General features: G+C 35.2%; 1 protein-coding gene across 2 annotated transcripts in view; it reads right to left on the bottom strand.

Moving 5' to 3' along the window:
• The window catches only part of BRIP1 (BRCA1 interacting protein C-terminal helicase 1), a 157,566-nt gene that overhangs the window by 18,452 nt on the left and 121,315 nt on the right, over positions 1–17,799 (bottom strand). For both annotated transcript variants that reach the window (XM_032280735.1, XM_032280734.1), the window contains exon 17: positions 7,035–7,147. In XM_032280735.1, coding sequence (XP_032136626.1) covers positions 7,035–7,147 — 113 coding nt within the window. The remainder of the gene's footprint in view (positions 1–7,034; positions 7,148–17,799) is intronic.

The raw sequence follows: 17,799 nt of genomic DNA, 5'->3' as shown, positions 1-17,799 counted from the left end.
AAAATTCCAGAAGTAATACATTTTAAAATGCATGCCCTTCGGAGTAGCATGATAAAAATTTCATGCTGTCTCACTCAGGGTGTTAACCATCCCTTTGTCTACCATGTCCATACTGTATACTCTTTTTGCTCGTTAGTCAATTAGTACCCATCTTGGTTATCAGATAGATAGAAAGAAACATAGTATACGCAGAGTTTGGTACTATCCATGGTTTTAGGCATTTAGTAGAGATTGTGGAATGTGTCATCTGTGGATAAAGATAGACTACTGTACTCTCTGGCCCTTTATAGAAAACACTGGCCAATCCTTGTTCTAGCTTGTTGTACTGTTTCTATTTTCTCGGAGTTCTGCTCTGTTTTTGTTTGCTTTTTGGACTTGTTTTGTTGTTGTTGTTTTGGTCTGCTTTTCGTGTTAGAGATTTTCTTTGACAATCTGATGAAGACTGCGCTTACTTAAGGGTAAGGCACTAAAACACTGATTGGCAGCTCTGAATGTATGGGTAGAGCTTATAGGCTGGGAAGTTTGCTATAGGGTAATTTGGTAGGAACAGGGCCAATTTGTAAACACTTTCACATGGAGTGGTCAGTTTCCCTAAAGAGGAATTCTACACATTTCCGCCTGGGAGATGTAAGACTGATTGTCAGTCTACACAGAGCTGAAAAGAAAAAGGGGATGGATTTCTCACATTCAGTATATAGAATCCCCATATATAATATTAACCTCTATCTTCAATACCTCCTCAGCCGTGCCTGGTGTTGAAGAATACAGAGACTCTGTTGTTCAACCTTTCCAGAAGTAAACCTGGGTGAGGGAGGGGGCTAATTGTTTCTTATACTAACCTGCAACCAAGCCACCTGTTTTTTAAAACTTACTGTCATTGACATTTTAGAGTGCTCCAAATCCTAGGCTTTTTCATGCATAAATCTGAAAGTTCTTGTTGACTTTCAACAATGTAGATTTAAATTTCAGCTCTTTCCTGCTAAGTCATTCAGTCATTCAGCTGTTTTCTAGTGTTCAAAATTTATTGTGTTTGTCACAACAAATTGTCAATGTCTCCTCTCTCCCTTTGTAACACTGCAGGTTTGACATTTTCATTCCTTTATTATCATAGGATTTTGAGGGGGTGAAAAGTAACATAAATGTTCAATTTTTCCACAACTACTAAAATAATCTAAATTTTATAGGACATTCTTTTTTGATATTATTTTAAAGTAACCTATAGGCTCTTAAGGCAACAGACCATAACATGGGGGAGGATAGGAAGATTAATATTGTCAATACTATAGAAGAGTACTGAAAGTCAATGAAGAGTCAGTGTGCCACTATATTTTGGTTCCAGTATGATTTATCTATGGTATGGTAGAATGGTATTTCTGTTAATAAAACAGTTCAATGAAAAAAGACTTCACCTTTTCTTTTTACTATTGTTTTCAAACTGCCTTGCTTAAACGAATTATGCCTGCTTCAGACAAAGACTATGCTTTCAGTAAAGCAACAAAGACTAGTTAGGAAACTCATAGTGCAGTTATAGCCTGGTTGCAAAACCATCTGGTATATTTCCAAAGGCTGTTCTTGTATTTCATAGACTTATAGTACTTCAAATACTCTAACAGTCCCATGTGGGCTTAAAAAAAAAATAACACTAAAAAGAATCCATTGGTTTCTGCTTACTTTAGATCTTCTAGATGTACCGCTTCGAGAAGAGTGACTCAGAGTATAAGCACCTTTTCTGTCAATCAATACACATTATGAGTTTTATTAAATAACAAAACATTTGCTTGATCTTTATTTTTTTAATTTAAAAAATTTTACTTACTGATTGATTTTTCAAAGGATAAGTTCCTTTGTAACAAATTATTAATTGTTGATATTCCCTCAAAATCAATAAAATGAGAGCTGGGCTCTCCATTTTAAAAAGTTAATAAAATACTAAAAGTACAGTATTATATATCAATACTATAAATGCATGATTTTTATGATATTCTAGGAAAGCAAGTTTTGAAGCTCTAAAAGCTCCCTGGGCAATATGGTCATAGTACGAAAAAGCACTGAACCTCACATTTTTCATTAATTCAACAAGCACTTGAGACACGGTTGTTGAGAATGCAAAAACATAACACATGTTCAAGGAAGGAAACAGATAGGCTATTACAATACAATGAGATATGTGCTGTAACACAGATAACAACCAAAATGCTATAGGTTTACTAAGGTATAAATAACTCTAGTTGGAGAAGTTTTAAAGGTCCTCATAAAAGGCATGACTTTCGATGAGCTAAATTTGGCAAATTTAGCTTTGATTGCTAAATTTGCCAAATGAATTGTATGGTAACTTATAAACCAAGGCAGAGTGTTACGAAAGAATATAGTATGTTTGATAGTTTAATAGTGACAGGTTTAAAAAAATTCAGTGGCTAGAGGTAGAGCATAAGGATGAAAAAGCAGTTATTACAGTTTTAGAAGTGGATGGGACCAAGATGCAAAGGGCCATTTAGTAGCCGTGTGGCCTTAGAAAAATAATAATCTCTCACAACCAGTTTAAAAACAAATCAGGCCAAGGCAGGTGGATTATCTGATGTCAGGAGTTTGAGACCAGCCTGACCAACATGGTGAAACCCCGTCTCTACTGAAAATACAAAAATTAGCTGGGTATGGTAGTCCGCACCTGTAGTCCCAGCTACTCAAGAGGCTGAGGCAGGACAATCACTTGAACCTGGGAGGGAAGGTTGCAGTGAGCTGAGATTGTGTCATTGAACTCGGTGACAAAGCGAGGCTCCATCTCAAAAAAAAAAAAAAAAAAAGCAAGTCAAAACATCAACATCAAGGAGCAACATGCATTGCTACTGGAAGTGATCGACAGAAGAATCAAATGAGATAATATATGTGGAAAAGGTTTGTAAACGACAAGTCATATACAAATATAACTTGTTTCACATGGTTTCTTGAAATTCAAGGCATTGCTTATATTAAAAGGAAGAAAAAAAATCAATTGAGGTAAGAATGTTTACCTAAAATTGAGTATAATGACTAAAAGTCAATAATTTCAAAAATATAGTCATGCTTCCCTAGAAACGGTTAGCTGAAAATTAAAATTGGAGAAAAAAAAAAAAAAAAAAAAAAAAGGTCAATCCACAGAGAGATGCAAAGCAAGCAGATGCAATGCCTCAATAACCTGCAGTGCAATTTGATTCCAAGTAAAATGGGATTTCTAGGCAGGAAAGGGGAGCAGGAACCCTGTAGCTTAACCATGGACCTGAATCACACAATTTGGAGAAAAGCACATGCAGAATGCCATTCTAAAATGATAGGGAGTGGCTGGGCGCGGTGACACCTGTAATCCTAACACTTTGGGAGCCTGAAGCAGGAGGATCACTTGAGGCCAGGGGTTCAAAAGATCAGCCTGGTCAATATAGCGAAACCTTATCTCTACTAAAAATACAAAAATTGGCCAGGCGTGGTGTCGTGTGCCTGTAATCCCAGCTACTAGGAGGCTGAGGCAGGAGAATTGCTTGAACCCAGGAGGCGGAGGTTTCAGTGAACAGAGATCGCACAACTGCACTCCAGCCTGGGTGGCAGAGCAAGACTCTCTCTCAAAAATAAAAATAAAAAATAAAATGATGGGGTGACATGTTCTGGGGCTTAAATCTAGTTGTTGTAGTCCTATGTCATAAGCTATACACAAATCTGAACTCAAATGCAATCTGGTTTACAAATGGGCTAATATAAGTACACAAGACACCAGAAAAAATCGAAATGCTTGATTTGACTGGGTAAGATTATGATTAGTTGTGGGACTTCTGGTTGAAGTTAAAATATGTCACCTGGTCATGTTTTCATGATTTTACTCTTAACCTGTTTCTTTTTTTTTTTTTTTTTTTTAATAGACAGGAGTCTCACTCTGTCGCCCAGGCTGAAGTGCAGTGGCACGATTTGGCTCACTGCAACCTCCACCCACCAGGTTCAAGTAATTATACTGCCTCAGCCTCCCAGCAGCTGGGAATACAGACACGCACCACCACGTGCAACTAAGTTTTGTATTTTTAGTAGAAATGAGATTTCACCATGTTGACCAGGCTGGTCCCGAACCCCTGACCTCAGGTGATCCACCCACTTTGGCCACCCAAAGTGCTGGGATTACAGGCATGAGCCACTGCACCTGGCCCAACCTGTTTCTTTTATATGAATTATCCAAATGCCCTACAGCTTCACTAGGAAATAATCACATGGTTAAGCTAATTACAATTTCACAGAGAAAATATTAATTTGCACAAAATCTAATTATAGCATTTATAAATGAGATGTTCATGACCTACAATATAAAATTAAGGCATAGTAATGCACCACATAATGATGTTTCGGTCAATGTGGAGTGCATATATAATAGTGGTTCATACAATTATGTACAGTACACAATACTTGATAGTAATATTAACTACGTTACTGGTTTCTGTATTTACTATACTGTACTTCTTATCATTAATTTAAAAGTGTACTCCTTTCACTTATATAAAAACAAGTTAATTGTAAAACAGCCTCAGGCAGATCCCTCAGGAAGTATTCCAGAAGAAGGCACTGTCATCATAGGCGATGACCACTCCATGCATGTTATTTTTTTGTCCTGAAGATCTTTCAGTGATTCAAGACATGGAGGCAGAAAATAGGAATATCGATACTCCTGATTCTGTGTAGGCCTGGGCTACTACATGAGTGTTCATTTTTTTTTTTTTTTTTTTTTTTTTGAGATGGAGTCTCACTCTGTCGCCCAGGCTAGAGTGCAGTGGCATGATCTCCACTCGCCGCAGCCTCTATCTCCTGGGTTCAAGCAATTCTCCTGACTCAGCCTCCCAAGGAGCTGGGATTATAGGTACCTGCCACCACACCCAGCTAATTTTTGTATTTTTAGTAGAAATGGGGCTTCACCATGTTGGCCAGGCTGGTCTTGAACTCCTGACCTCAAGTGATCTGCCCATCTTGGCCTCCCAAAGTGCTGGGATTACAGGCATGAGCCATTGCGCTCCCCATGTCTTCATTTTTAACACAAAAGTTTAAAATTTAAAAATAAAATTAAAATTTCAAAAATAGAATAAACTGTATAATTTGTATTTTAAGCTAAGTATTGTAAAAGTCAAAAGATTAAAAAAAATAAAGTTTATAAAGTAAAAAAGTTACAGTAAGCTGGGCACAGCGGTGTGTGCCTGCAGTTCTAGCTACTTGCAAGGTGAGAGGACTGCTTAAGCCCAGGTGTTCAAGACCAGCCTGGGCAACACAGTGACACCTATCTCTCAAAAGAAACGTTAGAGTAAGCTCAGGGTAATTTATTATTGAAAATATAAAAATAAATAAATAAATTCAGGATAGCCTAAGTATACAGTGTTTATAAAGCCTACAGTAGTATATAGTAATGTCCTTGGTCTTCACATTCACTCACTACTCAGTCGACTCATTCAGAGCAACTTATAGTCCTGTAAGCTCTATTCATGATAAGTACCACATATATTTGTACCGTTTTTAATATACTGTATTTGTATGCCATATTTTTACTCTATCTTTTCTACATTTATATACTCAAATACTTACCATTGTGTTACAATTGTCTACAGTACAGTAACATGTTGTACAGGTAGGTAATCTAGGAGCAATAGGCTATACCATATAGCCTAGATGTGGAGTAGACTATACTATCTAGGTTTGTGTAAGTACACTCTATAATGTTCCCACAATGATTAAATTGATTAACAGCTCACTTTTCAGAACATTGTTGTCATTAAGTGATGCACGACTATATAAAATATATAAAAATGAGTTTCACAAAGCACAAATCTTAATGGGCAAGAATGCTTAGAAATAGGAGTATCATGATGAAATGTTTAGTTGGTTTTTTTTTTTTTGAGACAGGGTCTGGCTCTGTTGCCCAGGCTGGAATGCAGTGGAATCATTTCGGCTCACTGCAACCCCCACCACCCAGGCTCAAGCGATCCTCCTACCTTAGCCTCCCGAATAGCTCATACCTGTAATCCAACCACTTTGGGAGGCTGAAGTGGATGTATCACTTGAGGCCAGGAGTTCCAGACCAGCCAGGCCAACATGGTGAAACCCCATCTCTACTAAAAATACAAAAATTAGGTGGGCATGGTGGCACATGCCTGTAATCCCAGCTACTCGGGAGGCTGAGGCAGGAAAATCGCTTCAATCCAGGCGGTGGAGGTTCAGCGAGCCGAGATCATGCCACTGCACTCCAGCCTACCTGGGTGACAGAGTGAGACTGTCTTCAAAAAAAAAAAAAAAAAAAAAAGAAAAGAAAAGAAAAGTAACTATTATTTTATTTTTTTCTTTAATTATTCAATATCCTTCAGTTTCAATGTTATCCTTCAACATTATCCCTATACATAAAAGACACAAGAAAGTATAGATGGTAATCATACTGTTATCTAAACCTCAGAAATAACATTAAAATGAAAATGGTATTTTTTTCTGTCAGATACCTTCTTTACATAGAAGCCGGATAAAAAATTGTGCAACTACAAAAGGTCACTGGGCAGTAAAACAGATTCTGTTTGTATTTGATGAAGTAAATTAACAGATACGCAGATTCTATACACTTTCAGTTACTGAAAGTGCATTTTCAAACAGAATATCTCCTCACAGTGGCTGATATATCAATTTTCTTCCCTGACATTTTGGGGGAAGGGAGGAGAGAGGTCTGTTTATCTATAAAATCGTTATCTGAGCTTTGATATTCATAAGACAAAACTTGGATAAGTTTCCTTCAATAAATATTTACTAAGCATCTTTGTGCCCTATTCATTGTTAGACCCATAAAATTCTTTAAACTTTAGCAAACTGTGAGTTTTGTTTTGGGAATAACTTATTTACTCTTTTCAAATTTTACTTCATTGAAAATATACCAGTTCCTAAGGTTCTAGTTAAATAAAATTTTACCAAATTTATTACAAAGAATAAAGTAGCAAGACTGCTTTATATATACAGCACTGTCACAGATAATATTACATTATATTAAATTTCACTCCACTTACCTACCAAGGGCCTGGTTTAAGGCCCTGTATGCTTGAATTTCATACCACTGACGGCCTGGTAAAAGACCCCTCAGTTTTGAATGGTGGTCATTGTATTGTCGTTTTAGTTCAACCTAATAATTTTAAAACATATTTTAAAATTTAGTAGATAATAAAAGTTCATTTTAAATATCATATTAACTTCTAACAGTTTGAAAATACATATTTTTAGGGTAAAGATATTTTTTCAGTACTTATTTTTTCATTTCACTTAAAATAGTCTTATTTAGCTTCACATTCCTTAAATTACCTAATGCATATAACTAATCAGCTGTGTGATCTCAGATTTACTGAACTTACATTCATTAAATCCACAATACAAATAGCTGAGTTTTGGCATATATAGCCATGTAACCACCATCATAATCATAAAATAGAACATTTTCATCACCCCCAAAAGTTCCTTCTTATTCCTTTATAGTAAATTTCTTTCCTCCACTGCTGGCCCTGGCAACCACTGATCTGCCTTCTGTTTTGCCCTTTATAGAATTTCATATAAATATTATCATACACTATGTAATGACTTGTGTCTTTTTTCATTTAGTATTCATTCATGCTGAACAATATATGAGTAGTTCATTCTTTTACATTTATCCAGTCTGGTAATCTCTGCTTTTTAATTGCAATGTTTAGAACATTTACATTTAATGCAGTTATTGTTGTGACTGGGTTTAAGACTACCACCTTGCTTCCCTGCTAGTCTGTCCCATTTTCTTTTTATCTTTTGGATCAATCAAGTTTTTTCCCCCCAACTAATATTTCCATATGATTTCCACTACTGGATTATTAGCTATGTCTTTGCGTGTGTGTGATTGCTCTAGGGCTTATAGTATATAACCTTATTAGTCTACCTTAAAATAATATTATACCACCTCACATATGATGTAAAAACAATACTACAATATACTTCCATTTCCTTTTGTTGTCCTTTATGCTATTGTTGCCATACATTTTAGTTTTATATATGCTATAAACCCATAAAACATTTTGATTATTTATGCTTTAAACAGTACATTATCTTTTAAATGTTTGTGTTTAGATTTATAGAAAAGCTGCAAAGATAGTACAGAGATTTATTATACCCTTTATCCAATTTCCCCAATGTTAACATCTTATATTACTATAACACATGTCAAACTAAGAAATTAACATTAGTACATTAGTATTAAATAATCTATGTATTTTATTCAGATTTCCATTTTGTCCAAAAAGATTATCTTTTAAAAGATATTTGCCTACAGATTTACCATTTCTGGCACACTTCATTTTCTCATGTAGGTTTAAATTTCCATCTGGTATCATTTTCCTTCTACCTCAAGAACTTTCTTTAATATTAGTAGTTCAAGTTTGCTGGCAATTAGTTCTTTCAGCTTTTGTTTTTTTCTGAAAAGCCTTCACTATCTTCATTTTTGAGAGATTGCCCCACTTGATCAATAATTCTAAATTGACAGGTTTTCTTTTGTTAAAGATGTATTTTCATTATTTTCTGATTTGCATAGTTCTGAAGAAAAAATATGCTATTGTCCTATCTCTGTAATGTCCCCCTTTCTTTTAGTGACTTTGGATTTGATTACAATGTGCTGTTACATGCATTCTGCTTGAATTTTGTTAAGCTTCTTGGATCTGTGGACTTACAGTTTCTATGAAACTTGAAAATTTTTGAGCCATTACTTCTCTAAATATATATATTCTTCTGCCTCCAAACACTTTCTTTTCCTTCTTGTATTACAACTTTATTAGGCTACTTTATACTACTCCATGTCACTGATACTTTTTTCACTCTACACTTCATTTTGGATAATTTTTATTTCTAAGATTTCAAGTTCACTAACTTTTCCTTCTGCACTGTCTAATTCATCCAGTGTATTTTTTGTTTCATATCGAGAGATTTCACATAGGTATTTAAAAAATAGCTTCTGTTTCTCTTTTCAGTATACTCACATTTTCTTCTATCTTCTTTGAATTAACAGAACACAAAACATATTTTAAAAATCCTAGTCTGCTAGCCAGTTCTAACATCTCTGTCATTTCTGGTTTTGTTTCTATTGATTGATTTTCCTCTGTATTCATGGTTGAACTCTCTTCTTTGCATGCCTGCTAATTTTTGATTGGATACTAGACATTGTGAGCATTAAGTCAGTGGTTACTGGATTTTGTTGTGAATGCAATTAGGGTATTTGCAACCAGTTTATTCTTTTGAGGTTTACCCTTGTTAGGGAAAGTGAAGAGCAGCGTTTAGTCTAGAGCTAATTTATTCCCCATACAAAGGTGAAACTCTTTTGATCATTGTATCAAGTACCTTGTGTGTTATAGTCTTTTCTCCTGTGGCTGCTGGGAACTCAAATTATTCCCAAACCTTTGGAAGCTCTAGGAATTTTTCTGCGTACTTATTTCCCTGGCCTTATGTAGCTTCCTCTCACATATACAGCAATTAATACTCAACCAAAAACTCAAGGAGATTCCTATGCAGATACCTGGAGCTTTCTCTCTATGTAGTTCCATCATCTCTCATACTCTGCCTTGCAAATTCTAGCTGCCATGGACTTTCCCTAAACTCCATCTCTTTAATTCAGTATGACCACCAAGCTCTGTTTGAGTTTATTCTCCCTGCACTGTGGCCCGATAATTGTCTCCAGGCAATAATCTGGTGCAACTGCAGTATTCCAGGACAAGTATATCAAATGGCACAGTTGTCCCTTGGTATTGATGGGCGATTGGTTTCAGAACTTCCTTCAAATACCAAAATCCATGGATATTCAAGTCCTTGATATAAAATGAGTTAGTATTTGCATAACCTACTCACATCCTCCCATACTTTAAATAATCTCTCGATTACTTTAATAGCTAATATGATGTAAAGCTATGCAAATAGTTGTTACATTGTAGTGTTTAGGGAATAATGACAAGAAAAAATATCTGTACATGTTCAGTACAGAGGCAATTTTCTTTTTTCAAATATTTTCGATTCACACTTGGGTGAATCCATAGATGCAGAACCCATAAATACAGAGGGCTAACTATATATTTTTGTGGTAGAAGCCTAAATAAAGATATGTAGAGTTACTTTCTTGGAGGAAATCATTAAAGTGAAGAGACGTCGGCATCCCTATGTTTATCGCAGCACTATTCTTAATAACTAAGATATGGAATCAATCTAGGTATCCAACAACAGGTGACAATAAAGAAATGTGGTATACATACACAATGGAATACTAATCAGCCGTAAAAAAAAAGAATGAAATCTTGCTATTCATGGTAACATGGATGGATGTGAGGACACTACCTTAGGTGAAATAAATCAAAAACATAAACACCGCATGTTCTTGCTCATATGTGAAAGTTTAAAAATGTTAATCTCATAAAAATAAAAAGTAGATCAGAGGATACTATCAGATGGGAAGGGGAGGAGGAAAGGAGGGATAAGGAGATATTTGTTTTTTTTTTTTGAGAGGCAGGGCCTCACTCTGTCACCCAGGCTGGAGGGCAGTGGTGCAATTACAGCTTACTCCAGCGTTGACCTCCCAGGCTCAAGTGATCCTCCCACCTCAGCCTCCCAAGTAGCTTGGACTAAAAATATGTGCCACCATGCCTGGTCAATTTTTTTTTTTTTAATTTTTAGTAGAAATGAGGTCTTGCTATGTTGCCTAGGATGGTCTCCAATTAGTGAACTCAAGAAAACCTCTCACCTTGGCCTCCCAAAGTGCTAGGAAAATAGGCACGAGCCACGGCACCTGGCTGAGATTTGTTAAATAATATAAAATTACAGCTAGATAGGAGGAATAAGTTGTAATCTTTTATACCACAATAGAATGACTGTAGTTAACAATGATATATTACATCATTTCAAATAACTAGGACGTTTCCGACACAAAGAAATGATGTTTGAGATGACAGATATGCTATTTACCCTGATCTAATCAATAAACATCATATGTATCAAAACCTCACTATGTACCCCATGAATATGTACAATAATTATCTGTCAACTAAAAAATAAAGAGTAAACTTCTTGGAAAAATTTTAGACTTTCAAGATAAATTAACAGACCTTATACAGTAGTTCCCCCTTATCTGCAGTGGTTTAAGTTAACTGCAGTCAACTGTGGTTCAAAAACATTAAATAAAAAACTCCAGAAATACTTCCTGTTTTAAATTGACCACTGTTCTGAGTATTATGATGACATCTCATGCTATCCTGCTCCATCCCACCCAGATGTGAACCATCTCTTTGTCCAGTCTATCCATGCTGTACATACAACCAGCAGTGAGTCACTTAGCAGCTATCTAGGTCTAACCGAGTGTCATGGTATTGCAGTGCTTAGGTTCAAGTGACCCCTATTTTACTGCATAATACTTTACTAAGCTATAAACCTACTCAAGAAAAAAATAAAGTATTTTCAGTGTAGTCTATAACACTATTAAGGAAAGAGAACAGTACACTTCTGAAAAGTAGCTTTCAAATTGGGAGGTAAAAATTTGTATCTTACTGTAAGAGTAAAATCTAAGTTGGTTTTTTTTTTTTTTTTTTTTTGAGACGGAGTCTTGCTCTGTCGCCAGACTGGAGTGCAGTGGTGCGATCTCGGCTCACTGCAACCTCCATCTCCTGGGTTCAAGTGATTCTCTTGCCTCAGCCTTCAGAGTGGCTGGGACTACAGGCGTACACCACCATGCCCAGCTAATTTTTGTATTTTTAGTAGAGACGGGGTTTTATCATGTAGGCCAGGATGGTCTCAATCTTTTGACCTCATTGAATCTGCCCACCTCGGCCTCCCAAAGTGCTGAGATGGCATGAGCCACCACACCTGGTTAAAATCTAAGCTTTTTAACAGTCACAGAGAGGGAAAAAAAAAAAAAAAAAAAAAAAAAAAAAAAACCTCAAAACCCCACCCTTTTTATTTTACAGCCCCTCAAAAGAATCTGTCAAATTTCTAAAATAAAACTTTATAACTAGAATACAAAGGACATAACCTTTACTTTTTTTTGAGAGAGTATTGCTGTCACCCAGGCTGGAGTGCAGTGGTTCAATCTTGGCTCACTGCAACCTCCATCTCCTAGGTTGAAGTAATTCTCCTGCCTCAACCTCCCAAGTAGCTGGGATTACAGGTGCATGCCAACATACTCGGCTAATTTTTTGTATTTTTGCAGAGATGGGGTTTCATTGTGTTAGCCAGGATGGTCTTGATCTCTTGACTTTGTGATCCACCTGCCTCAGCCTCCCAAAGTGCTAGGATTATAGGCGTGAGCCACCGCGCCCAGCCCAACTTTGCTTTTTAAGGCAACATAAATAAGTAATAAAAGATAATATAATACAATAGTAAATATTAAATGATATGTAAACACTCTTCCTGGAAGTTCAGCAATAAAGCTCATGATAATTAAGATTAGAAGAAAAATACTTTAAAAATACTCTGCAACTGGGAAAAATATATGTGTTTCCTACCTATCTCTCAAAAATGTTAACTAAAGTAGCATCTGTGCTTTAACAATATTTTCCTCAAAGAAATTTGACATCTACTCTGTCAGGCATAATACCTTAGGTGTTTTCAAATTTTCCTACTACATGGACAAAATGATATATTACAGTGGTCACTGGTCCTAAGACAAGTTGCTCTAGGAAGTATTAGTTAAAAACTGAATATTTAGGGCTAACATAGCAACTATCAGATTAAATTAAATTATGTCTCCTTGGTCTTTTATTTTTCATTAACATAATTTAAATTTTCTGTATATCTACATTGTTTTATTACAAATTTTCAAACACCTTTTACACTCCAAATGGCCATTAAAATACTGCCAATATTTTGCCCAAGCGAATTAATTTTAGATAAAAAGCTTAAAAACCCACAAAAAAACCAAAAAACTCTCAAACAATAACAAAACCCTGAAATGAACTGTATATAAAGGTTAACTTTGAAATATTTATTACATAAAGAAACAGAATATAAAACTAATATGTAATAAAAATTACTTCGTAAGATCAAATTAATTGGCAAAAGCAAAACTAAGGGTTTAGAAAAGGTAGAAAGTGAGTACACCTCATTTTAATGACATCAGAATCTATTTCATTGTACACTGAGGGATTATCAAGCATGAAAATCAATGCCCAATTTAAAATGACATACAACATATGTGAAAAAGCCAGTTTCTCCTGCCAGCAAATAGCCTAAATGTTAAGTAAACCAAAGGCTGGAAGGGATTAGTTGAAATGTCAAAAGACAACCCTTTACTTTTACCTGCTCATCCTTATAAACACATTCTTATTCTTCAGGCATGCTTTCTGAACAAATAGTTTCAATGTGCAGAAGCAAAAGGCCCAAGGCAAGCTCTGTCATCTTGTAACTGTCAAAGAGATTAGTCTTTGATCTATTTGGGAGGTCATACCCACATTCACATTAGCCATATAATCTAACAACATTATACCTATTGACCAATGCTTCCTTAATGCCTAATGAGACAGACATTTTACATTATGAAAGTTAACTGTGAATGTTTTTTCTAAGTTTTGACAGAAAGTAAACACCATAAACTGAGCTCAAGTGTGGGTTAGAAAGATGATCTTTTAGACCAGTTAACATTACTTTTCAAATACATTGTACAAGCCTTTCCCAAAATAGAAAGCTATACTTAATTGTACTTTCTGGAAACAGTTTAAACCACTTGCTCCTCATCCCCAATAAATTAGCATACATGTTAATTTGGAGGGACGTGAACAGCAGGAAAAAGACAAACTATTTTATCAAAGGTTGCAAACTGAAGGCCCATAGTTGTGTTTTGCGTGGCCCTTACTGTGGCTTAAAATAATTAGAATTTATTTGCCACCATCTAAAAACCTGGCTGCTTCGCCACTGTCCTCTAACCCACTCATTTAAATAACCTGTTTAACTCATGTAGCTGCTTGAGTTTGCAATCCATTGGTTGAGATGCTGCACAGATTCACAAAAATTTATCATTTCATAATTGAAGTTCAAGTTTGTACCAAAGGTAAAGCACCCCTATTATGACAGTTTTTAGACAAATATATATGTATCTGCATCAAAATCTAACCTAACTGACAAGTAGAAATAAGATCCTCAATAGTAAAGGCATTGATACTTAAGACTGAGGTGGTTTAGAATGGGTAAAATACCCAATAGATAGATGGCATTCAAGCAGAAGTTATATGATTTTGGATTCTGATTTTTACTATTATATCATGATACACTTGAGACTGAACAGTAAGTTTCTTACGTTCTCCATGCCTTGGTTTTATTGGAAACAGTGTAAGTAGCAGAGTACTTATAGCAGTAATAGACAATAGGAAATAATCAAAAGGATTATACTGCATATGTCAACAAGAAATTAAGGTCACAATTATTAACATTAGACTTTTTCAACTTTCAGTCAAACTCAACGTTGGTCTTAAATAGCTTTGTACAAGGGTAGCCTTTTTTAAGTTTATCAGTAGCTTCTAAAAAAATAAATGGTGCGATAAATTTGAGCTGGAACCCTAAATGCATCTCTTCACTTTACTACCACTTCACATGTAAGATGGTGGATTTTATCCCAACTCACACCAACATGTATTATGATTTCAGTAATAAATGCCTTCCTGAAAGCAACTGACAGAAGAATATAATTTTTTTCTTGAATGTAAGCTTGAAGACAAAAGTTCAAGCCTCCAAATGAGACTAAGAACAAATAATCAGCTAAACTCCATAATTAAAAATATTAAGAAAACTTTGCTTCAGAAAAATAAACACATTTGTCTAGCAAACACTCGCTTAGAACAGTTTTATCTTTAGCCAAGGCGCAGGGCCTAAAGCCTAAACATTTACAGCAAACCAAATCTGGAAGACAGAGACTATGCATTAGAGACATTTACTGTTCCATATCATCATAGTATAAACACTTCTATCAGGGTATCACAATATAAATTCCAATGGTTAGAATTATAAACTCAGCATAAGATCTTGTATGTGATATAATTTAGCTAGATTAAAAAGAATATAGCTGGCTTTATTTCATCTGGCATATTTTCAAGATTTCTGACACAGTTAACCAAATACTTTGTGTGTGTGTGTGTGTGTGTGTGTGTGTGTGTGTATGTATGTGTACTTTTTTTAAATGGGGAAAATTCGTTTCTGCCAAGAGTTAAAAAGCCAGGCTCCCTTTTAAATAAGAATAATAATGATAAAAGCACATTCGAAATGGTTTACAGTTGTTTCCTGTTATGTTACAAGTTGACCACAATAATCTATCAAGACATAATAACAGCAATATATTTCACATATGCTTTAAGACTATTTTGGATAAGATGCTTTTTTTGTAGAGAAATCTATATTAAACTTAGTATCACTAATTGTCAGTGTTAACAAAAAATAACGTGGATATTTCAAATTTAGTAAATAGAACAAAATATATCCCTCTCAAATCAGGTATCTTCTCTTCTCAACATATTCAGCCTTAACTGGTTATAATAATTTAGCTAGTGGCTACTATCCAGAATAGTTCACTGGGTACACAGTAACATCTAAACACTTCTGAATGAATGCTTTGACAATAATAATGCAAAAAAATCTGTGTCAGTCTTAGCTTTTTTTTAATTATGAAAATAATTTGTTAAGAGCACAGAACAAAAGTAGAGATTAATATTTTCCTATTTAAAAAGTTAATACTCTAAGACATGCAAGAAATCTGAGTATGCTTATTCTGTAAAGGACTAAATTAAAATTTTTATTTTTACTTTTTAGAGACAAGGTCTTGCTCTGTCACCCAGAATGGAGCACAGTGGCATGGTCATAGCTCACTGCAACCTTCAACTCCTGGGCCCAAGCTAGGACTTAAAGACATGTGCCACCATACCTGGCTAATTAAAAAAAAATTATTTTAGAGACACAGTCTCACTACATTACTCAGGCTGGTCTTGAACTCCTGGCCTCAAGCAATCCTGTCTTGGCCTCCCAAAGCACTGGGATTAAGGTGTGACCCACCATGGCTGGCCCCAAAAAAATTATTTTTCAGAGTAATGACCTTTGTGTCAATTTAATTAGGTTGTCCATGTTAAAATATTACTCAAACCTGCAAATACCTAAATTATCATCTCTAGAACATGCCACTATTCATACTATAGTATGTTTTGAGGAAGAAGGTATAATGGAAAAAAAGAAAAAGCACATGGCTTGGAGTCAAGGCTTTGACACTCATCAGTTGTTTGACCTTGTGTAAGTCACAGTACCCCTTTATAATTTCCTTTCTCAATTTCTTCTTCTATAAGAAGAGAGAAACAATTCCTGCCAACCTTATATTATAGAATTGGTTGAAGAAATAAATGACAATATGCATGAAACAGTAAAGCATCAGATATCAGAGGTAAGTGGACTGGGAAGTCATTACTCACCCCCTATTTCTGAAACCCAGTGCAGGTTTCAGTGGACTTTTTTATTTTATTTTTTGTTTGTAGAAAGTGATTTATTTAGAGAGAGAGAGAAACAGAAGGAGAGAGAAAGAAATAGCTAACTCTCACACTGAGTGAGAAAATCCAGAAAGATGGAATCCAGGAGAGGAAAGCAGCTTCCACACTGAGTGGAAGGGATAGAAAGAGAGATGGAGTTTAGGAGAAGGAGACAGGCTTCCACGAGAGAGTAGAAGGGGACTCCAGAGGAGAAATCCAGGAGAGAGAGACAGCTTCCACAAAGGGAGTGTTCGTGGAAGGGGACATGGAGTCCCTCAGTGGACTTTAAAGGCTGTCATAACATATTGCTGCCTGGTATGTGAAATAAGCCATACGGCTGTGGAGGCCATAGTCATTAGCTTAGTCCATTCACCCCAAATCATTTTACCACCTTTAGCAATTCCTTCTGAAAGAGCTTTGACTACATTATTCAACGTATTGGCACATTACTTTTGGTGACTTAAAAAGTAAGTTTCTTGGGTTCTTGGATTGGCTACTTTTTCATCAAGTATCAATGAAAATATATACATTGGCAGAATACATACAGAACAGTGTTCAAACAGTTTTGAAACAAATCTTTTAAAAAACAACTTCTACAATTGATCTTAAATTTTCTTTAAAAATTTAACATTAGCACTCTTTAATATCCTTCATAATACTTTTTGGTCACTTTTCAACTTATGAGGTGTTTTTGAAAGCATAACTACATAAAATATGCTAGTGGTATAATCTGTAAGAATGAGTACATCATTGGTACCATATTAGTCTAAACATTATTTTATTCAAATATTTTACAATCTAGAGCTTTTCTTGTTAAAGTCACATATGAGAGCCCAATAACTATGAATAAACTCTTGCTAGCAATAACAACTAACAAAATAAAATATTATCCTATGTCATAAAGCAGTAAATAGAACCAGAGCTTCTTAAAGAAATGAGCCAACATTAAGATGATTTAATAAGGGGAATGAGTAGTAGTGTATTCAGCAGGTGACAGAGACCTACATCTACCTTACATAACACAGGAAAAAGGCAAGACTGCTTATGGAAGAGGCTTTTGGATACCAGAAGATGTAATATGAAGCATAATGGCACTCAGGGAATTATATAAAGGTTTCTGGCAATGATAGCATAAAAAGTAAAAGTTAATCCCAGTGAGAGGAGGCTCAGAGTCAGCTTTCATATGATTAAACCCTAACATCTAAAAACAAACATAAGCAAGAGCAAATATGAACATAAGAAAAAAGATTAAGTGAGTACTGGAAAATACTGAAAATATACTTAAAACCTTAAAACT

Source organism: Sapajus apella, unplaced genomic scaffold (genome assembly GCF_009761245.1).
Source record: "Sapajus apella isolate SASKATOON/1434 unplaced genomic scaffold, GSC_monkey_1.0 scaffold12, whole genome shotgun sequence".
In the NCBI taxonomy this organism is placed as follows: domain Eukaryota; kingdom Metazoa; phylum Chordata; class Mammalia; order Primates; family Cebidae; genus Sapajus; species Sapajus apella.
This window is presented reverse-complemented; position numbering and strand designations above follow the sequence as displayed.